General features: G+C 41.3%; 1 protein-coding gene across 1 annotated transcript; it reads left to right on the top strand.

Annotated features, from left to right (window-relative positions):
- The first annotated feature begins 777 nt into the window (after nucleotides 1–777).
- lypd1.S (LY6/PLAUR domain containing 1 S homeolog) lies at nucleotides 778–23970 on the top strand. The gene is made up of 4 exons (XM_018238630.2): nucleotides 778–930; nucleotides 3099–3151; nucleotides 3646–3780; nucleotides 23458–23970. Exons 2-4 carry the CDS (start codon nucleotides 3106–3108, stop codon nucleotides 23691–23693), a joined length of 417 nt encoding a protein of 138 aa, XP_018094119.1. The 5' UTR covers nucleotides 778–930; nucleotides 3099–3105; the 3' UTR covers nucleotides 23694–23970.
- Nucleotides 23971–23972: the final 2 nt, after the last annotated feature.

A 23972-nucleotide genomic window follows, 5' to 3' on the forward strand; every position in this document is an offset into this window, starting at 1 on the left:
CCCATTCCTGCATTTCATTGGCCAACTCTCATACCTGCATTTCATTTGCCCACTCTCATACCTGCATTTAATTGGCCCACTCTCATACCTGCATTTAATTGGCACACTCTCATACCTGCATTGGATTGGCCCACTCTCATACCTGCATTTAATTGGCCCACTCTCATACCTGCATTTAAATAGCCCACTCTCATACCTGCATTTAATTGGCACACTCTCATACCTGCATTGGATTGGCCCACTCTCATGCCTGCATTTAATTGGCCCACTCTCATATCTGCATTTAATTGGCCCACTGCTCTCATACCTGCATACCACTTCTTTACATGGTTTTCTATTCCCATTCCTAAATTTAATTGGCCCACTCGCTTACCTGGAAACCTCCAAAAAACTTTCATGAGAGTCATTGTACTCTGTGGGGAGAAGGGAAATTGGGTGAATCATTAGAAGCCACTAAAGACAAGGTTTAAAGCAGCTCCTTGTTATTTACTAGTCTATTACATTTCAGACCAGCAGAGAGATTTGGGGTGCGGTTATAGAGAGAGCAGGTCTTAAGGGGGAGCTTGTTTGATATGGGGCAGGTTGAGGGGATTAAGTGAATGGGAGACGGGGAGCAGGATTTCAGATTAGGTCGAAGAGACGATGTGGGGGAAGATGCACGTTACGTTATGAGGCTGCAGGGGAGATGTGTAGGTGGGGGGTATGAACAGAGACAGAAGATTTTGGGGGGTGGTAAGGATCCTCCTATCGCCCAGTGACGCTCCTGGGGGCGGAGTCTGGGCGCTGTAGGGACAGGAGAGACTCAGAGCGCAGAGACTTCGGGAAGGATCAGGGGGCTCGGGGGGCTCAGGATGGCTCAGTAGCCGCTGGACAGGATGTTTGTGCCGCTCTTGTGGGCAGCTGTCTGCTGGGGACTCCTGATGGGCGCAGGTACCAGGTGCTCCTTCTGCCACAACCCTCACTCCCCATCTGTGCCAGACCCCCCCCCAAACCTCTCTCCCCTGAGTCTCATCTCCAGTCCCTCCTGTGCTCCCCTACATAGTGTCTCCCGACCCCTCCGACCCATCTACTCCTGCCCCTCTCTCCCCACTGTCTCCCTCTCACCCACCTGTGTCTCCCCGCAACTCCCTCACTTACTGCCTGATGTCTCTTCCCTTTCGCTCTCTTTCAGCTCACTCTCCTGGGCGCCGTCTTCTCATTATCATTTTCCCAGTTCATCTCCCTCCCGATCCCCCTCGGTCTCTTTCCGACTATCCTTTGGTTACTTTCTCTCATTTATTTCTCTCTCTCTCTTTTCTCCGGTATTTCTATTGCCTCTTATGTATCATATCTCCCTCTCTTTTACTATATCTTTCCCTCTTTCCTTCTTTCCCTTCTCTCCCATGTCTCTCATTGTTTTCTCTTTCCTTCTTTCTGTTTCTCTTGACCCTTCTGTAAAATTTCTGTCTCCTATTTCTCCCCCACACATTTACATCATCTTCTCCTTTCATTTCTCTCTCTGTCTGCCCCTTTCCCTCTCTCTCCCCATCTCCCCACATCTCTTATTTCTATATCCAAGATACTTTTCTTCACACATTCAGCCTACTCTCTGTCTCATTTTCTTTCAGCTTCTATTTCCTTATGTGGCCTCATCTTGTCTCTTCTTTTTCTCTCTGTATTTTTCATTCTGACACTTATCTATTGCACCCCTCTCTGATCATTGAGTTTGTCTCTGTTCCATTAGTTAAAGCACCCAGTGTACAACTTAGTTAAGTTCCCCCTTCCATTTCAACCCATAACAGCCACAATAAACACATCAGTAGGGAGCGTCCACTTCACACTTGCACACAGTTCTTTTTCCTTATATACTGGAGAATCATCTGTGTGCCCTGCGAGACTTTGCAGCAACTCTTAGCAGCCCATACTATTGGTTTTGTTTTGATAAACACAGTATGTTGGAACATGAGGGCTCCTTCTTCAAATCCCACCTAGAATTTATAGGCAGGTGTGAAGTATTAGTATAAAGGTGCAGCTTTTTTACACTATTTCTGAAAGGAGCCCCTCTGCTAACTGCACCCCTGCTCATTAGTCTGTTTAAGTTTTCTCTGTCTTCCCTCTGTCTGTGTATATTACATTATCTGTTTTATTCCTTATTATCCCACTTATTCCAGTCTGTACCCAACTGCTGTTTTCCCATCTGCTATTATCCTTACTAGCATCTTTCTCTCTTTTAACTGTTTCCCCTTTGTAACCCTAGGGCCTATCACCCCATCAGCACTGTTCCTCATTCCCTCTTGCTACTTACACCCCTTTCCACTTTGGCGCATAGTGATTGATTATGGGGCATGATGTAAATTGAATACACTGACTTGGATACAGGAACAACCAGTTTGGGGATACAATGATCTATTATTGGGTATCCAATAGAGTGTAGGATTCAACGTCTCGGTTCAATCACAAATACTTCCGTCCAATGAAGCAGATTAATCAAAATATAGTGGTAGTGATGAACTTCAATAATACGCAGTGGGTTGCTGCAAAAAGGTGCTGTTTATTTAAACACTACATGTTTCGAGCGTAGCTCTTTGTCATGTGCGAAACATGTAGTGTTTAAATAAACAGCACCTTTTTGCACCACTGCGTATTATTGAAGTTCATCACTATATTTGGATCTATTATTGGGTATGTTGAGATGGAATACTGTGGGATTTATGTGCAATCAATCTAGGGGACAGTAATGTATTATGGGGGATGTCACTTCAGTTACAGTTATGACTGTTGATGAAATACAGTGGTATTATGGGGTACAGCACATTTAGTATTGTAATGGATTATGGGAGATGTTAGAGAGGTAATACAGTTGACAGGATGGGGTACAGCCAGATTGGGCCAAACAATGGATCATGAGTGCTGCTGGGGATGAAAGACAATTTGGGGTACAGTCATTTATTATAGGGAAATGATGGAAACACAATAAAGTGGACTGAGTTGAGTGAGTCAGTTTTGGGTACAGTCCTGGATTTTGGGCACTTTTGGTTTAGAAGAGGGGTACCACTGTTCTTTATTATCAAGGGAATAGGAGAAATTGTTATTCATACACTGATATTGAATTTTCTTAGTTTTAGTATGAGAGCTGAGCACCCAATCAGATGTGAAGGAAAGAGAATTCGCAGTAAGTGTGGAGTAAAAATATATGTATCGTGATTTGCAAATGTTTCTCTCCAGTAAAAATCACTAAATATTCTAAAGGGTGTGCGTGTTAGTGCCACATGGTGTGTGTTAGTGCCACATGGTGTATGAGTCACAGCGGATGGCATTGCAAGGCTGGCTTTATGTGGTAGAGTTTTATATAAATAAGGTGGCCACTGAGAACCATAGTCTGAAACTTAGGGGCATAGGACAAAACCAGGGGGTGCAAGGCAGTATTTTATTATTCCACAGGAACAGCTCTTCAGTATTGTTGCAGCGGGAAAAGGTGTTTAGAGGAGTCAGTGGCATTGTGCACAGAATACAGCACTGACCTCTTCCCATGTGCTTCTTACCTTTTCTCATGCTCTTTTCATTCCATTGCTCCCTAGCGATTGTTGATTTCTTCCCTTTCAGCAATAATTATTGCCCCTGACCAATGTAAAAACCCCTGAGCCCTAATCTCTCACTTTCCTGCAGGATTTGCACTTCAGATCCAGTGCTACCAGTGTGAAGAATTCCAGTTGGATGACTGCTCTTCCCCAGAATTCATTGTCAACTGCACAGTCAATGTCCAGGACACTTGTCAGAAGGAGGTTATGGAGAACAGTCACGGTAAGGAGAGTTGGGGTAGGTTGGTGGCAATGATCCATTTCTAGATTAGGTTAGGTTTCTCCCAGTCCTTTTAGTAGGGAATATGATATACTGTAGTAGAAGAATGAATTGTGGTGGGGGCGGGTTGGTGATGTGGGTGAGCTCTGGGTGCCTTTCAGTCTGTTCTTATATTCAGTGGTTGTCCACTTGGGCTGGACTCTGAAGGTCATTAGGGCAAAACTTGTACATTTCATACTGGTATTTATGAGGAACTGGCAGCTAGGCTGGAAATAAAAAGTAGAAGCAGTAAGAGACTAAGAACCAGAGCTTGGAGGTTTCTGAAGGGTCACTGCTGTTTTGAAGTTCAGAGCAAAGGGCATGTGCAGACAGGTGTAAGTGCAACGCTGGATATAGTCAATGGTGTGTAAGGTGCCATACTAATTTCCATAATGTATAAACCTTAGAATCCAATCAACTGGAGCCCAGGGGGTTAAATTATCAGGCAAATAATATGGTACATGGCACTGGATTGACAAACAGTAAGTGCTGATGTATCTAGATTTACTCACTGAGAGAAATTGCACATGATTGCAAATACTGGGGGCAAAAATGGGGGGAGAATTGTGCTACTAAAACACAAAGGGGGAAATGTAATAAAATTCGCATAGAGCAATTTTTTGTGCATAAAAATCACAACATCTGTTGCATTGCAAATCTTAATTGCGTATTGTGAACCTTTAACAACCCGCTCTGGAGTTTAGTTAAATATTTTGTCGCAAAAAATGTTTTGCGATTGGGAAATTTTATTACATACACTGTGAACGTTCGCAAAAGCAATTTGGTTGCAAACTTTGAGAGGAAGTCAATGAGGTCTTTAATTAGTCAAAAATGGTCGCTAACATTCACAAAGGGGGTAACGAGGCATAGTACATCCCCCCAAAAGTGCTCATGCCTACTTGTCTTTTTAATCTGTTCATATAATAATGTGCCAGTTTACCACCTGCACCTACTTCAGTCATTTCAGTTGTGATGGTAGCTGAGAAGGGATAGATTGGGATTTCATTGCCCCACTGGGGGGGGGGGGCATGGAGCAATACACTTGTGAAGTACACATGGATATTGGATTTCGCCACTGCATTTGCTCGCGCAGTAACGCCTTCATATTTATTCTCCTGCTGGTGTTCTGACATAAGAGCAAAGGCCCATTCTTTAACATTTACGTCTATTTTATCACCTCTATTTCCCTCTCGATTTTGCTATTTCTTTTTCTTTGCTCTCATTCTTTGTTTCATGGCCTCTCCCTCCTCATTTATAGTTTTAAAGCTGTATCTCCAATGGTTAAAAAGATCAACACAAACCATAGTTAAATATAAAAATAAAAATAAGCTCTTCCTTCTTGTGGCAGTTAGTGAAATGTTGAGCCATTATAAACATTTGCTAAGCCATTTAGGATAAGGTTGCAGACTAAATATGCTAAGGCTGCAGCTTATAAAATGCTGTGTTTAGATAGGTCTGTGATTGGTTGAATGGTGCTATCTGTGTATGGACCCGTTGCATCAAATCACATCTCGCACAGAGCAGATCACGTCTTTTCTTTAGGGCAAGGGCACACCTGGCGACTAATCACCTCTTCTTTGGGGTGTCTAATCTCCCGAACTGCTTCGGTGACTTCGATTTCCGAAGTCATCCAAAGTTTACTTGTGAGGAAACTTTGGGCGACTTCTGAAATCGAAGCGCCGGGAGTGCATTGCCGCAGGCGTTATATCATTGAAGCAGGAGGAAAACAAGAGGTAGGAGTTCGGGGAGATTAGTCCCCCCAAAGAAGAAGCGATTAGTCACTGGATGACTCCCGGAATCTCCAGGTGTGCCCTTATCCTTAGCTGTGGGTTTTTTTAAAAAAAAATGTTTCTTTAAAGGAAGTGTTTGGGGTCATTCTGGATTCCCTTGAATGAAATCTATTATGGGGCACTTGGAAACCCCACTCCATAACCACCCATTAGGCCAAACAGGTCCCCCTTTCTTTTGCCTCCTCCTGTATTTCTTTCCAGTTGGCTGCCATTCCAGAAGGCAGACCTAGACACATTGCATATTATGTATTAATAACTGGAAAGTACTCTAGTTATGCTCTTCTCCACTTGTAACTAAATGTGCCCGGCTCTTTCTCTATCTCTCTCACGCTAATAAGAACTGCCTTTATCTTAAAGATAATTTCATTTCCGATGGAAAATTCTCCTGTCACGAAATACATTGCAGTTTTATATACTGTCAACCTTGGCATCTGTACAGCCCAAGGTAATAATGACCTCAATCAGAAAACTTCAGGGATAAAAAGTGTGAGTCGGAATTGAATCCCTTCCCCAGTGGCGAGGCCGTTGGGTGACTCTGTGAAATGTTCTCTGCTGCCTGTGCTCTCTCCGCTCGTTGCTTTTACTCACAATGAAAGTTAAACAGCTGCTCCCGAGATCAGGGATTGTGCGTGGCAAGAGGAAACATTCGGTTCTTTTTTATTTATTTATTTTTTGGAACAGGTCAACTGGGGGGTAATTGTTAAGCCTAGTAAGACTAATGGGGACACAGTTCTTGCTGCCTCCTACATGCCCTGGAGCAAGAATCTGAACAAAGTCACACACTAATGTAGATGTAGCTGTGATTTAATCCTCCATTCTGCCAAATCTCTGCGTCATTTACCTTAAACAATGAGATGCATTTGTATGCTGGGGCTTCCTCCCTGCCTCTTGCTCTGTACATCTTCATCTTTTGGATTTCAGTGCCAGGAGAAAGGGCACATCTTACTCAAACAGGCATCTCAGACCTGAGTTAGTGTCCTCTAGCCTGGAGACCACGAGGACTCCATCCCTCAAATTAACCCAGACATCTTATTTTGCACAAAGTCCTGCCAACAAATGTCACATGAAGGTACTTCCTCAGCCACAGATGTTTTACTCAATCCCTTAGATACAAAGGATTTCCTACAACTACAACAGTCCTCCTCTTTGTACCCATCCTTCTCCTGCCCCCAGTATTGTTCTACCCCTGCACTTATAAAGCAATGGGAGTTTCCCCCTTAGAAAGTAGTGCCATCTCCCTGGCTTCCATTCTCCATCCTGCCTGTCAGGAGTTTGCTATGGAACCCAGTGATATTGATTTGAATTTCTGACACTTCTTCAGCAGAGGTTGCTGAACTTAATAAAGGTTGTAGAAATTAATCCGATTGACAGCACAATCCTGTAATTAGAGTTTTACTCTTCAATAGATTTGGGAGAAAAGCTATTATTTTATGTTTATGTATTCGCCAATTCCCACCTAAAATGTGCCTGTGTCTCGGAGCAGAGTGTGATAACCCCCTGAAAGCTTCTGCAAATGGAAAAGCTTTGTGTTGAGATAAGGTTGATGATGTGAATCAGAAGCATAATCGATCTTCTCCGCCGTCCTGTAGACTATGGATTAATCAGTATATAAGGGGCAGTAAAAGCCTTAGCAGATCAGCATGTGAATTCACGGAAAATGTTCTCTGTGTTCATGTTTCGCACATACACCAATTATAGCAAGCAAGGTGCCATTCAGGGTGGGAAGTGAATATATATTGCTGCAAACTATGGATAATCGAGAACAGATTTCACAAATGTGATATGTTATTTTATATCAGAATTATGAGTATGGAAAGCTCAGAATTTTCAGCAGTCCTTGATAATTACATTCCAAATGCACAGATTACCCACTGCATAACAAAACATTCACAACAAAGGGTGAAACAGAGAATATTTTATACTGGCAATCTAATTATATATACATTGCAAGGACCAAACATGGAAGAGTTTTGGGGGTATATTTATCAAAGAGTGAAGTTAAGAGATCACCACAGTCCGCTAGAGTGAAATACCGCCTCCCTCCATTGATTTCTATGGGATTTTCAAAGGCATATTTATCAAAGGGGGAAGTGAAAGTTCACCCTTTGATAAATATGCCTTTAGAAATCCCATAGAAATGAATAGAAAGATGCGGTATTTCACGCTAGTAGACTGTGGTGATCTCTAACTTCACTCTTTGCTAAATATACCCCTTAGTTTGTCTGTTTGCACTGTTTAGATAAAGAGACAGACCATATGTTCATCACAATATATATTCATTGCACTCATGTTGCACAAGGTGGGTTAAGGATCAGCAGTTGCACATGGGGGTATAGTGCCCCTTTGAAGGACAATTATGGTTTTTGAATGTTCATCCTGTCCATTTTGTAGAACAAGTTGGTAGGGTTTAAACAAGGTTTCTACCAAAATAGGCATATCATTAGCGATTAGTACTAATGGAAACAACAAGTAATCTAGGTATGTTGACTTTCATATCCAGTAGGCTCTAAAACCTGGGGCTGCAGGCAATTTCATGGACACCTTTCCTAAGCTGGATCTGGCTGTACTTCTTTAAGTGCCTGTTATTGATGAACGACTTCTAATTATAGACCATATCTCCTTCACAATTGTAGACTTGCCACTTATGCCCTTTATTCCTGTATTCTCCTGTGGTATTGGGACTATGGAGACTTCATTACACAATCCAAGCAGAGACTGGTCAAATAATCAAGCTGTGTTCTGAATTCTGCTGGGCTCTGGCTATACATGGGGTTCTTTATTTAATGGTACAGGTATGGGATCCGTTATACAGAAACCCATTACCCAGAAAGTCTCCCATGTTCTCCATTTCATCTAAATAATGCAAATTTTTACAAATTATTTCCTTTTTCTCTGTAATAATAAAACCATTCTTTGTTCTTGATTCAAACTAAGATATAATCAATTCTTATTGAAAGCAAAACAAGCCTGCTGGGTTTATTTCGTGTTTACATGATTTTTTTTAGTAGACTTAAAGGGATACTGTCATGGGGAAAACATTTTTTTTCAAAATGCATCAGTTAATAGTGGCGCTTCAGCAGAATTCTGCACTGAAATCCATTTCTCAAAAGAGCAAACAGATTTTTTTATATTCAATTTTGAAATCTGACATGGGGCTAGACATATTGTCAATTTCCCATCTGCCCCAAGTCATGTGACTTGTGCTCTGATAAACTTCAATCACTCTTTACTGCTGTACTGCAAGTTGGAGTGATATCACTCCACTCCCTTTTCCCCAGCAGCAGCCAAACAGAAGAACAATGGGAAGGTAACCAGATAGCAGCTCCCTAACACAAGATAACAGCTCCCTGATAGATCTAAGAACAACACTCAATAGTAAAAACCCATGTCTCACTGAGACACATTCAGTTACATTGAGAAGGAAAAGCAGCAGCCTGCCAGAAAGCATTTCTCTCCTAAAGTGCAGGCACAAGTCACATGACATGGGGCAGCTGGGAAATTGACAAAATGTCTAGCCCCATGTCAGATTTCAAAATTGAATATAAAAAAATCTGTTTGCTCTTTTGAGAAATGGATTTCAGTGCAGAATTCTGCTGGAGTAGCACTATTAACTGATGTGTTTTGAAAAAAACATGTTTTCCGATGACGGGATCCCTTTAAGGTATGAAGATCCAAAATACAGAAAACATCTGTTGTCCGGAAAACCCCAGGTCCTGAGCTTTCTGGATAAATACCAGTACTGGTAATATAACTAACCAGCTAACTAACTAATCCTAACCAACAATCTTTCGTTCAGCTTGTAAAATAACGTTGTGGGTATCTAACATGGCTGAGCAATAAGTTGGAACTGAGGAGACACAGACCTGGCTAACTAAGACAAGGTATGGAATAGACGGCTGTTTAACAAAGTCTATATAAAATCAGGATTAGAGGTTGGCTCACTGGAGATCTTAGGGAAATCCTGTGTGTCTTGCAGTTTGTTTGGCAGTGTATCTTCTCTCTGTGTGGTTTTGGCCTCAACTTCTGGTTCCATTTAGAGGGGTCATCACTTTTCATGGAGGCCTCTCTGGAGAGTTGTAGATAAGGGCCCTTTGGTGATGAGTTTTTTGAGCCAGACGCTAAACTCAGACTTTTTCCAGATCATTCCTGCTTTTCCTGGAAGTCCTTTGCTGCTTTCAACAGCCACCCAGTCCTTTCCTGCCACTGTCTGTTTATTATCACTTGTGAATGGGGTTGAAAAGCAGTTCCTGAGTTGCCCATGGAAATGGCTAAAGGGCTGTGCAGACAGGGGTTAAAATCCCTATACTCCATTCTTTGAAGCAAGGAGGCAGTACTGGCATGTAGATCCTAAATGGTTGTTCAGTTGTTTTCAGATTGTTCACCCTAAAAAAGACTTTTTTAATTGCTTTACATTTTTTATTTTTTACAGCTTTTCCAAAATTGAAGTTTAATGTTCCCGTCCCTGGTGTTTCAGTCTGGCAGCTCAGTCATCCAGGAGCATCTGAACTGTTACAATTTACATTTAGTTGATGCAATTAGTTGATACATTTCTCAGCAGCATCTGTGGGATATCAGCAACTATTGTATCAATTCTAACAGCTGCCTTTAATGAAACTCATGAATTCTGCTCAGCAGGGACAAAGATAACAAATGGATCAATTTAGAACAGTTAAAGAGTTGCCGACCCCCCCCCCCCCCCATCAGAGCCTCTTTAGAAGGTTAAAAATTGAACTTTAATCTTCACTATTAGAAAAACAGTCACAAATAGAAAATAGAAAGTAATTGGAAAAAGCATTTTTTTTTCTGGAGAAATATCTGAAACCAACTGAAATGAAAAATGTGTTTGAAGGTTGAACAACCCCTTTAAGACACACTGGTAGGTAAGTGGTGGTTTCATGGAGGCCCCTATTGTGCAAGTCTCAGGGTTTCTGTTCTTGGGTTGTTCAATACAGCCTTGTGCAATTAAAGTAATAAAAGCATAGCGTTGGTGCTGTAGTTGCCATTTAATAGCCAAACAATATTTTGTAGAAAAGCACAATAGTATTCCCTCAGAGTGACAGCATCGTTTCTGCAGTGCTCTGCAAAAGTATTTAGATCCCCAGGGAGTATCATAGCAAAAACAGAAATTACATTTACAAATTACATTTAAAAACAATTTTGCAACAGAAATGTGTTTCTTTTTCCAGTCGAGGTCCATCTGTTACTGTTCCATGTGTGTCAGCCCTGGCGATTGCTATTAAATAACATCAAGGGGCCGATTCACTAACTTCGAGTGAAGGATTCGAAGTAAATAAACTTCGAATTTTTGTGCTCCTCGACTATCGAATTGGCGTAAATTCGCCTGAGTAGAATGATTCGAATAGATCGAGCGCAAAAACGCTGCGACTATTCGCCATTCGATAGTCGAAGTACTAGATCGAGCACAAAAACGCTGCGACTATTCGCCCATTCGATAGTCGAAGTACTGTCTCTTTTAAAAATACTTCGACTGCCTACTTCGCCACCTAAAACCTACCGAATTGCTTTAAAAGCCTATGGGAAAGTCCCATAGGCTTGTTTTCCAAGTTTTTGATCGAATAAAAAGGCATTCTATCGAATGGAAATCCTATTCGCCTGGCGAATATTCGCCAATTCGACTATTCGCCAGCGCGTAAATTCGCCCAAATTGCCTATTCGATTCTATTCGATTCTATTCCCCAGTCGAATTTTCGAGGGATTTAACCCCTCGAAATTCGACCCTTGATGAATTTGCCCCCAAGAGTTGCTGGAAGCTGTTACCCTAAAACACTGCGGTGGGCCTTTAGGATGTCTTCTCAAAGGCTGATCGCCTTCTTTCATTAGTATTGTTTTATGACAATCAAGCACAGAAATGGAGCATGGAAAAAATTCTCCACTCAGTGGAAAGAGAGAAAAATCACTGATATAAAGAATGAAAAATGCTGAAAGTCCTCATATTTGGAAGCAAGAGCTGCACCTGATACAATACTGTAACAGTTTTTAGTTGAATCTGGTGTAGTTGCACAGAGATTATATGAGTGATGTGTAGTCATTGCCCTTGGCCTGTTTTCTTTAAGTCAAGGTTTCTAGGTCAGATCTTGTGGCAACACAGATTCCCATTGGTTTTAATATAGGGCTTTTAGTGGACCACTCACACAATTACTGCCTTTGCCCGTACTGGGATCATTGCCCATTGAATGGTGGATTTTCTCCTCAGTTTAAGATTTTGAGAAGACTGGTTCACTTGCAGTACTTACCTGTATGTTGAGCAATAACTTTCACGGCCCCTGCTGAATTTTCCCTGCCAGTAAGAAATTGAATCTATAAATACCAATATCTATACTGAGGGGCAGATTTATCAAAGGTCGAATTGAAACTTTGAATTTTGAATTCGAATTTCCGAATTAATTTTAGTGTAATTCATCTAGGGAATAGTTAAAATTTGATTTGGGTTTTTTTAAAAAAAAAATCTTATTCGAATTTCAAAATTTATCATGAACTGGCCCTTTAAGAATTTGAATTTGACTATTTGCCACTTTAAACCTGGCGAATTGCTGTTTTAGGCTATGGGGGATGTCCTGAAATCAATTTGGAATTGTTTGGTGGCATCTGAAAAATCAAATTCGATTCAAGTTTGGGGGTCAATCCGATTCACCCGAATTTAAAAAATTACGTTTTTTAAAAAAATTCAACATGGTTGTTTTTAACTCGAAATTCGACCCTTGATAAAGCTGCCCTGACTGAATATTTTAGTATCACAATAGCCTTTGATATTCTGTCTGTCCAAAAAATCATCCAAGCCATTCTTAAAGGCATTAACTGAATCAGCCATCACAACATCACCCGGCAGTGCATTCCACAACCTCACTGTCCTCACTGTGAAGAACCCCCTACGTTGCTTCAAATGAAAGTTCTTTTCTTCTAGTCTAAAGGGGTGGCCTCTGGTACGGTGATCCTCTTTATGGGTAAAAAGGTCCCCTGCCATTTGTCTATAATGTCCTCTAATGTACTTGTAAAGTGTAATCATGTCCCCTCGCAAGCGTCTTCATTTCCAGAGAAAACAACCCCAACCTTGACAGTCTACCCTCATAATTTAAATCTACCATCCCTCTAACCAGTTTAATTGCATGCAAAATTATGTTTTCATCCCTTGAATTAATGCCTTTTTTAACAGTACTTTATTTGCTTTAGTAGCCACAAAGTGACACAGCCTGTAATTAGACAACTTGTTATCTACTGTACAAAACCCCCATTCCTCGGTGAAGGAAACTCCCAACACACTGCCATTTAGTGTATAACTTGCATTTATATTATTTTTGCCAAAGTGCATAACCTTGCATTTATCAACATTGAACATCATTTTCCAGTTTGCTGCCCAGTTTTCCAGTTTAGACAAATCACTCTGCAAAGTGGCAGCATCCTGCATGGAACCTATAGTTCTGCACAATTTAGTATCATCTGTAAAAATAGAAACAGTAGTTTCAATGCCCACCTCCAGGTCATTAATAAACAAGTTGAAAAGCAACGGACCTAGTACAGAGCCCTGCGGTACTTCACTAACAACACTGGTCCAATTAGAAAATGTTCCATTTACCACCACTCTTTGTAGTCTATCTTTTAGCCAGTTCTCTATCCAGGTACAAATACTGTGTTCCAGGCCAACATTCCTTAATTTAACCATTACCTTTCTGAGGGGTACTGAATCAAATGCTCTAGCAAAGATTAAATAGATCACATCAGTGACATCCCAGAGTCAAGGTTCAGGCTGCTCACCGCCTCATAAAAGGCAATTAAATTAATCAGGCAAGATCTGTTATGCATAAAACCATGCTGGAACAAATGCACTGTAATGTGATTTAGAATGAAATCAAGTATCTTATACCTTAATACCCCTTCAAAAAGCATTCCTACCACTGACATCAGACTAACCATCTTATAGTTTTTAGACTGAGAACGGAATTCCTTTTTGAATAGCGGCCCTCATTAGCAATATGCCCCTGCTGTAAATTATAAGGATATTAGAAGTCAAAAAGGAGTTCTGTGACCATATAAAAGCGCAAGAGTACAGAATGGGTTATACAGGACATGGAGGACGGATTATTAGTCAGATCTCAGTTCAAGGCAAGTTAGTACAGGGCTCCCTTGCACTTGATTGCACTGCACCTTGTGCCTTAAAGGAGAAGGAAACCCCCTGGGCGCAAAACCCCTCCCCCCTCCCTCCTCCCCCCTGGCCTACCTGTCCCCCTGGGCAAATGCCCCTAACTTGTTACTCACCCCTCTGCGCAGGTCCTGTCCACAGAGTTCACAGTCGCCATCTTCTCCCACGCGCGTCTTCTTCCTGCTTTGACCGGCGTCTTCTGGCGCATGCGCAGTAGGAACAGTTACCGGTACGGATCTACTGCGCATGCGCCGAATGTCACGAAATCGGAAAACTTTGTGACATTCGGCGCCCAGGGGGTTTCCTTCTCCTTTAAAGTAGCATACGCTGGAAAAGAGGTTCAGGCTACTCCTATGTATGATCACACCTATGGCATTTTAATGGGTGTAAATCTGCATCCATGAGTGCCAAATTTTTTTGTTATGAACCCTTTTGTTTCTTCAACTCATTTCCCTCAACCCATTTGTTCTTTCTATTTCCAGTAATTTCAAATGAATATGGTGATAATCCAAGAACCTCTAACATTTCATATTGAGCAGAGAATTGAGATCTTGGCAAGGCGGAATTCGGTTTGTAAGAGATTGATCCAAAATGTTTCCTTCTATTAACAAAAGCTTTAAATGAATTTCATTTTTTAGATGTTTTCTCAATTATCTGTTCCCTGGGGTTCGGCCATTTATTTAAGAGCTTCTCAGTGGAAGTTTAAGTTGAAATTCATAAGCATGACTCCCTGCTCTGCCTGGAAAGAGATAACTGCAGGACAGAGCAGCTGAAATCAAGTGTGAATAAAGCAATCTCTTTACATAAACCCCTCCTTAATAAATGCTGTATTCTGAGCATCACACCAGGGGTTATACAATCATACCTAATTCATTATCTCATCCTTCCCACAGGGCTTTTCACAAAAGAATGTGGGTTTAATAATGTATTTTACATGCATAATAGGTCAGTGTTTGCTAGCAATAATTGGCATTTGCCTATACAACATACTTTTCTTATGATTGTGTTACTCAGACACATAACTGTGAGATACATGTAACAGAAAAGGGTGTTAAATCTTACTGATACAAACAGATACCCATGGCATTGATTCTTAAGCTCCCACGATAATTTAAACCAAGACATCTCCATAATGTAGCCAGAGATTGAGCGTGACATTTGCAGAATGATCTACCTGTCTGTCCACTGTAGAGACCATCTGATGAGGAGCCATTGTGTATCCAGGGACCATCTCACAAGGAGTCACAATGTCATTGTATATCCAAGGAGCATCTCAGGAGGAGTCACAGAGCTACTATGTATCCAGGGCACATTTTAGGAGTAGTCCTTGTACTACTATATATCCAGGCAGCATGTCAGGAGGAATCACAGTGTCATTATTGTAAAATAGTTAGTCAGGTTGAAAAAAGACACACTTCTATCAAGTTCAACCTTGTAAGTGTGTATATAACCTGCCTAACTGCTAGCTGATCCAGAGGAAAGCAAACAACCATATTTGAAGCCTCTCCAATTTGCCTCAGAGGGACAAAAAATCCTTTCCTGACTCCAGGATGGCAATCGGACCAGTCCCATGATCAACTTGTACTATGAGCTATCTTCCTTAACCCTGTATTCCTTCCCTTGCTAAAAAGACATCCAACCCATTCTTAAAGCCATCTAATATATCTGCCAGTACGATAGATTCAGGGAGAAAATTTCACAGCTCTCACTGTAAAAAAAACCCTTCCAAATATTTACACTGGGGTGTATGTCATCTGGCCCTTGTTCACATTCATTTTTATTAAAGCTTTATGAACCATATCCCAAGTCAGCCACTGACTTGATTGAGCTGGGCTGGGCTCAGGGGCGTAACGACCGGGGGAGCAGGGGGTGCAAATGGGCCAGGGCCCGCAAGGCCCCCCTGGAAGAACGTGCGCGCTGCAGTCGGCTGCAGGCGCAGAGAAAAATCGCGCAGACGAGGGTGGGGGCGGTCCCATCTGCACGGCCCGCACCAGGGCCCGCCCCCACCAAGTTACGTTACTGGCTGGGCTGAGCTGAGTGCAGCTATGAAGTGAGCCTGGTAACTCTTACTCCTCTATTGCATGCACCGAGGAAAAGAACTGATTTAGCACATTTGCCTTTTTTGTATCTGTTACAACCATACCGGTTTAATTTTTTAAAGGAGCAACACTCTCAACCTGCATCTTTTTACCATCAATATACTTTTAATATACCTTAATATACTTTTAAAAAACGTTTTGGGTTTAGTCTCAGCCTCTGTTGCAGTGTGCTCCTCATTATCTATCTTTGCCTTCTGGATTTACTATAGTGTTTATATTCATTAAATGCAGCTTCTGTCCCTACAGACTTTTGGTTCTTAAATGCCTTTCTCTTCTTTACTATTAACTTTTTTACTTCTATATTTATATATTTTCTCCGGTGCGACCAACCCTATTTGGCCAGCTCCATAACCGAGCCATTTTATTCCCTTTATCAGCTTAATAGCCCTTCTCTGTACTTTGTCTATTTCATTACTGTCTCTTATATATGTATATATAGTAATCAAATGCCCCCTAAACTGCCTACTCCCCCGTGTAACCAAACACAACTTGGCCAGCCTTTTCCCATATCTGATCACTTCCATTCTCTTTATCAGCTTGGTTGCTCTTCTCTGTACTTTCTCTATTTCACTACTACCCCTTATATATTTATACAGTATATAGTGATCATTTCCCCATTAACTACCTCTCCTCTAGTGTGGTGCTTCCATAAATGTCACCCTCCTCAACAAAGGGCCTCCTGGATTGTGGGTGTCTTTTACATACAAAGGTTTCCTGTGGAACACAAATGTATAAGGACCTTGCTAGCACCACAGAGTGGTGGTGTCTCCTCTTTTTGGGCTCCAGTTCTACAGTTGGACACCCCTTGTTGTGAACTGTTATAGGCAGCAGTGATTATGACCATTTAAACTTCAGTTGCTGTTTGGCTGAAGAGCCTGGAAGATGGCACTGTAATTCACTGTAACTTTACTCGGCAAAGTATGGATTAAGTATAGTGAGGATTGCCCCCCCAAACTGTTGTGGTGCCACTGATTTATAGAGAGAGAATGATAATATGGTGGGTCTGCTACTTGAGGTGTTACTGTGCTACAGTTTGCCTCAGTAATTCACAGTCATTGTTTTATTTGTTGTTGACAAAGGCATTGTTGCGAAAACAATCCTAGTTTTTGCATTTCTGTGTGTTTATCCATCCAATGCTGTGGTGTCACACCAAACTCTTCCTGGAATCAGTTATTTATCTTGTCTACCCATTTCCAGAGTCCCTTGAGCAGAACATTTTTTGCCCTCCTGTATGTCCTAAAGGAAGAATCCTTGTTTCCAATACCTGGATCTCTGGGAAGGGCCCGTTCCTACAGGGTAGCCATTACCTTTGTGCTAGATCACCACTGGTGACTTCAGGCTTTTCATATCCACTTATTTAAAGGGAAAAAAAGCCACCGTCTTGGATCTGCATAAAGCCGAGGGTTGTCCATTCCTGGTTTTAAATACATACTCCTGTGACTCTCCATTACCGAAATATACTCTTCTTTCCCTTCCTGCTGCTTTTTATTTCCCTGTATTATTTTCCAGTAAATTAAACCCAGAGATAGAATTTGTTGTGCTTATGGTGATAAAACTGCTGTTAGATATCAGTTCAGCTGACGATGATTCGAAAAACCAAAGATCTCAAATGAAAAGAGTTTTCCAAAGCGTGAAAGCAATTTGATGGCTGCTGCTGATGGAGGTTGGTGATTTACACTTCTAAGTGATCCAGCCTGGATGGGCTTGGGGGGACCGGCGCCTGCAGCTGCTGATAAACAAACTTGCCAGTGAATTGGAGACTTATGGGATGTGTCATTAATTTTCACTCGGCAATAAACTTGACTGTGGATATATTGCAGTGCCTGGCCCGCAGGGCATGTTCTCTTATTAATAAATTGCTTCCAATCTTTCACCTTCCCACAATACTTTAAGCCAAGCAACAGATAAACTGAATTACGTGTATTAAATATGGATAAACAGTGGCTCTTTTATAATAAATGGAGCTTATGTGACCAGTAAAGTACTGGCTCGTTTGGGCTGGGAGACTTCTGCCCCCAGTAGGGACATGATAAAGGCGTCTTTTATTAGAAGCAAGTCATGATGAGTGGTCGGGTCACTTTCATTCATCACTGGATATGGACAATCATTTTTGTTGTTGTTCATTCTCTAAATAAGGAATTGGCCTCTGAGTCCAGACAGTGCGGCGGAGAATACTTTCATCACTTAACTGGGAATGTAATGTTTTTTAAATAGAAATGAACCTCCCAAAGGGGTGTACAGAGCTGCAGCCAAAAGCCCCAAATATTGATTGCTTTTTCAAATTCAGTTTTGATTTTACCAAATTTCTTGGAACAGAACTTACCATCTATATGGAGGTCTTTTAGCTCATCAGCTTCTGACTTTGATTTCACAGAAACAGCTACCAAGCAGTATTTATTATTTAAAAAGAATTATGGAAAATCCACTAAGCTGGACAATGATAAATTTGCCAGATCCTAAAACTAAAATCCATTGGAAGTTATATGTATGTGTTTGGTACAGATTATGCGACCATAATCTGATTAACGCAAATGCATAATGGGAAAGTGGTGTAGGTATAAAGCCTTGCCAAAGGTTGGAGTAAACTAAAGAAATTCATGAGAGATCACCAGCAAACTTCATGTATTATTTCTTAAACATCCTCAGCTATAAAAGAGGGCAAGACTGCTGCTTACAATGGGTATCAGACATTTGCCAGAACCCACAGATTGCCAGTCCAGGCCTGGTATCAGATAGGATCTGTGCCACTGTGACAATGCTCTGTTATAAAGATAGCTAGAATCTCAGCCATAAAGCAGGACAGGACTTACTCAGGTTATTCCGGAGAATCTTTGCCCCCTGGGACCAAATTCTCTCTTATTATGATCAGTAGAATGGCATTTATTGCAGGAACAGTAACAAAAGACTGCACCTTGCACGGGACATTAACTGATATTGCTTTCAGATCGAGAAAATATCCCTGGGGTTATATTCCAAGAGAAATCTGATATTTAACCCTTATTTCATGAAAGAGACTGTGTATCAAGGTGATGTAAGAGTTGGCGGAGTGTATTCTGGTATTTCATTTGTTTCATGTCTGTAGCAATTTGAAGTCTAATTGGTTGGTGTCTGAGTTGCAGGGGGATAATCTGGGTTTAGAACAAGGTTGCGCAGAGCTGACAGTTTCACATTAAATTGCAGTTTAACATCTTTCCGTCACAAAACTCATTCAAGCCCCAGTAAATTCAGAAATCCGGTTGGCTTACATGGAGCTATAGATGTGTATCTGTTCGACTCCAATTACTGAGAAATATGAGAAGATTCGACCCAAGCCACATGCAGGCAGAAAAGGTTAGAAATGTGCCTCTTAAAGAACCGGTACAGTTTGCAGACGGGGGCGTGCATGTGTGTGTGTGTGGGTGCGAGCACGGTGGCTGGCTGGGTTGTCTAGGGCACCTGGTCAGCTTGGCCCAGAAAACTTTACCCATTAAGTGCATTCCCTAGCTGCCCCATATTATATACATGGATGAACAGGATATTTCAACAAATAAGTGTGAAGCTTTTGGCCCTAAAGCTATAATGAAAAGGGAAGCTTTCGACCCTTGGCTATAACAGGCCAGTAAGAAATGGGTAATGAGCATATTAACCCTAGACATGCCAGTATGGTCACTGAAAAAAATTAGTAATGGGCAGACCTGCCAGTAAGGTCACTGCAATTATTTCTTCACTTTGTATACAACAAGGTTTGGAGTGGGATATACATATTTCAACATCTGATATTTTACATTGGTATTAGTAAGATCACTGCAGAAAATGGGCAATGAGCATATTAATCCTGCCTCTACGATCACTGCAGAAAATGGGTAATACAGAAAAAAAACATATTAATTAACATATTAACCCCAGACCTAGTTACAAGATCTCTGCATTAAAAAGGGTGAGCATATTTATCCCAGACATGCCAGATCGTGATGGGCGAATTTATTTGCCAGGCGCAAATTCGCAGCGAATACCCGCGTTTCGCTGCCGGCTAATAAATTTGCGAAAACGGACCCCGGCATCAAAAATGAGATGCCGGCACGTTGGAAAATGGATACAATGAAAGCATTACCTCACTAACAGTTACACAATCTTTAGGCCAACAACTTCTGCTTCTTGATGAGAGCTCCTGCTTCTCTTCCCTCCTCTACATGGCAAAAGTTTGAGATGTCTGTGTATTCCAGCTTTGATTTTTTCTGGCTCCTTCTAAGAAAGAGTTGCAGATTGCTTTGCATTGTGGGAAAGCTGCAGGTGGCTTGTAGCAGTTACATACAGTATCTTGGAGGGCCAGTCCAACGCTGAGTGTTTCTGAAGCAAACACACAACTTTTATCAGTGCAAACGACTTTAAACCACTTTCATTTTTTAAGAAGTTTTATTCTTTTACCATCTAAAATGACTTTGAGTCTCCTGCTACATGTGGGTGATATAACAGCCTCCTTTATCTTCTGGGGGAAAGTGTATGGAAAGTAGCATTTCATGGAAATCCTGTACAACACATGCTCACATCTGATCCAGGTGGCCATGGAAAATGTCTGATTTACTTACCACAATAGTTGGATAACTTCTGGTTCACCCCAATAGCTTGTTAGAGAACCTCCTTTCTCACCTTAGTAGCTGTTAAAAGGTTCTCCTAAGTCACACCAGTAAATGGTTAGAGAACCTTTTGGATCACTTCAGTAATTGCTTAGAGACTATCCGTGCAGGGCAGGCAAGATAATTCGTTCTCCTCTCATGATGATGTCTATTGGAAGATCATTTGGGCAATGTGTGACAATTGGTAGCTATTTTTTTCCAGGAGCTTCAGCCAGTAGAGGCAAAGGCCAACAGATATAGCTGATACTGTTTCCTGACCAACTGGATAATGTAATAAATTGTTTTCATGCTCCATACCTACCTGCTCCTTCCCATTCACCCCCATTTCCCTGATATTCTTGTTCTCCTGCCACCTGTACAAGCCTTTAGTGCCCAAAGATGATGGCCACACACTGACAACATTTTCAGGAGGTTAATGAATCAGCGGGCAACCAAGCCTGAAGTCAGGCGGGAGCACAGCTGCTGAATTTTAGGCAAATACAATTATTGTGAATTGGCAGCTAAATGCCGGCTCAGCAGTGAGAGACAGTTGGGGGCAGAAATACCAGTGGGAATACTTCACAGCACCCACTTATGTTTGTAATGCCAGAAAGACTTGATAATGGGCCCTGATCCTACAGGGAACTGGGTAATTTAAACACGGCTCCTGTCCCCATTCCCCTAAGCATCTTATCTGTCTCATTCCAAGGTATGAGGAGACACCTTTCTGTTTGATAAAGTGCCCCTCTGAAGCTCCTGCAGCAGGAACAGACGGTGCCATCATACACTTTCCCATGTAAAATAATGCTGCCAGTGAGATGAGCTGCTCTCTCCTGCATTGAGTGGAAATTCACCTCTAATGTCTTATAGACAGACCCACTCTAAGTAACATTTCAGTTGGTCCTCATTATTTATTCTGTCGTTTGTTTTACTTATTCCGCCTCTTTTTTGTCTCTCTCTATTTGCAGAGGCCACTGATCCTGGCAACACCCTGACCGAAAAGCTTCAATGTCATTCTCATTCTTTCTTTCTGCTTATATTTCAGTCAGGGCTCTCTCCTATTTATATTCCATTCTTAACTCCTAACTGCCGCAAGGGTACCTAAGCCCAGCAACCAGAGAGCTTTTATAGTTCTAAGACTGAGTGCTCTAGAAATAAAAAAATAAAAATTCAAAGCCTTATAAAATGATGATTAATTGCAAATCTTCTTCCAATATCACTGTGTACATCATACTAGAAGTCATTTATAAGGTGACCTACCCCTTTAATGCCCCCAGTTAACCCTTGCTGTTTCTTCAATGTGTTGTGGAGAACAGAAAATATATTTTATAGGGATGCACCGAATAAAGAATTCAGCAGGATTCGGATTAAGCTTAAAGGGATACTGTCATGGGAAAACATTTTTTTTTCAAAATGAATCAGTTAATAGTGCTGCTCCAGCAGAATTCTGCACTGAAATCCATTTCTCAAAAAAACAAACAGATTTTTTTATATTCAATTTTGAAATCTGACATGGGACTAGACATATTGTCAATTTCCCAGCTGCCCCAAGTCATGTGACTTGTGCTCTGATAAACTTCAATCACTCTTTACTGCTGTACTGCAAGTTGGAGTGATATCACCCCCTCCCTTTTCCCCCCCAGCAGCCAAACAAAAGAACAATGGGAAGGTAACCAGATAGCAGCTCCCTAACACAAGATAACAGCTGCCTGTTAGATCTAAGAACAACACTCAATAGTAAAAACCCATGTCCCACTGAGACACATTCAGTTACATTGAGAAGGAAAAACAGCAGCCTGCCAGAAAGCATTTCTCTCCTAAAGTGCAGGCACAAGTCACATGACCAGGGGCAGCTGGGAAATTGACAAAATGTCTAGCCCCATGTCAGATTTCAAAATTGAATATAAAAAAATCTGTTAGCTCTTTTGAGAAATGGATTTCAGTGCAGAATTCTGCTGGAGTATTAACTGATTCATTTTGAAAAAAACATATTTTCCGATGACAGGACCCCTTTAAGTGACTGGCCGAATCTGAATCCTTAAAATCATGTGACTTCATGTCACACAAACAAGGAAGTTTAAGTTGCTAGGTGCGTGCTTCTTTTTAGGCTTTCCTTACCCTAACTTGCATATGCAAATTAGGGTTTGAATTCAGGATGTTGCCATATCTTTCATAAAAGATCTGGGTATCAAATAAGATCTGTGTTACTATGCCAGAATACTGTGTTATACAGATAGCTAGAATCTCAGCCATAAAGCAGGGCAGGACTGCTGCTCATAATGAGTATCATATAGAATCTCTGACAGAACGCTTTGATATACTGTAACCGGAAGACCAGATCCAGTGTCCCTGGACTGCAGGATCAATTACTGTTTTTCTGAAAGGCTTATTAACATTTACTGCAGTATTGAACCTATAAACCATAAATATATGCAATACAAATACAACAATCAGAAAATAATAGATCATGAGTAAAGTATAAAAGCTTTAATAAGGATACAAAAATTAGCCTGACATAGGGTAGATATCATGTTTATAAGCACTGCATCTTTAATGTTTGATATTGAGGGGAGCCCACTATAGCAGGGGATATTTAACATGAGGTCAGTCTTTGTAGTTTTCCTACAGGGCTGGAATTCATATGGGTAGTAAATGCTCTACATTGAGCAAAGTTGTAGAGTTTCCACCAGGTCTAGTAACCAATAGCAACCATCAAATGCTTTCTTTTGAACTAGCACAACCTGGTTGCTACAGGCTACTTGACCTGGTGTCGTTTTTAAAGGATTATTACATTACCCCATCTTAATGATAGGATAGACTAAGGAGATAGGGATAGATGAACAAGGAGAGTTGGCAGGTTTGGCAGCAGAGTCAGTGTAAATCCCAACAACTTCTATTGTTAATGATAATATGACCAAGGGCATGGGGCAAATGATGTGGGACATACAGCTTGGATTGTTAGCTCCATGGCTCCAGTAACCTGTTATGTATGAATTCTTTTGCAGGGATATTATACCGCAAGTCCTGTGCTTCGTCTGGTGCCTGCCTCATCGCCTCTGCTGGATACCAGTCATTCTGCACCCCCGGCAAAGGGAACTCTGTGTGTATCAGCTGTTGTAACACTCCTCTCTGCAATGGGCCCCGTGCAAAGAAGAAGGGAAATTCTGCGGCCGCTCTGAAGCGGCACATTTGGGCCCTGCCTGTGTTACTAAATGTGGCCCTGGGGACTTTGCTGCTCTAAAGTAGATGGCACTATTTTTTTTTTAGGAATCCTGCATTCTGGTAGCTGTTTGCAATTTCTTTCCAAAGCAATGACAAGTCACCAGAAATATATAAATGTAAATATATATATATATATGTTATAGAAAGAAAGACAGAGAGACATTTTTTTATCTTTTTCTTTTTGGGGGTTCAATGAAACCTTTTTTTTTTTTTTTTTTAAATTTGAACTCCATAGCACTTCCATAAGGGGCCCCATGTCTGTGCGCACCCTGGTAGCATATTAAACAAGCACATCACA

Source organism: Xenopus laevis, chromosome 9_10S (genome assembly GCF_017654675.1).
Source record: "Xenopus laevis strain J_2021 chromosome 9_10S, Xenopus_laevis_v10.1, whole genome shotgun sequence".
Lineage (NCBI taxonomy): Eukaryota > Metazoa > Chordata > Amphibia > Anura > Pipidae > Xenopus > Xenopus laevis.

Coding starts and splice junctions, on each gene's coding strand:
- lypd1.S (XM_018238630.2), top strand. CDS start 3,106: ATGAGAGCTGAGCACCCAATCAGATGTGAAGGAAAGAGAATTCGCA. Junction 3,152..3,645: donor TGAAGGAAAGAGAATTCGCA/GTAAGTGTGGAG, acceptor ACTTTCCTGCAG/GATTTGCACTTCAGATCCAG. Junction 3,781..23,457: donor GGTTATGGAGAACAGTCACG/GTAAGGAGAGTT, acceptor ATTCTTTTGCAG/GGATATTATACCGCAAGTCC.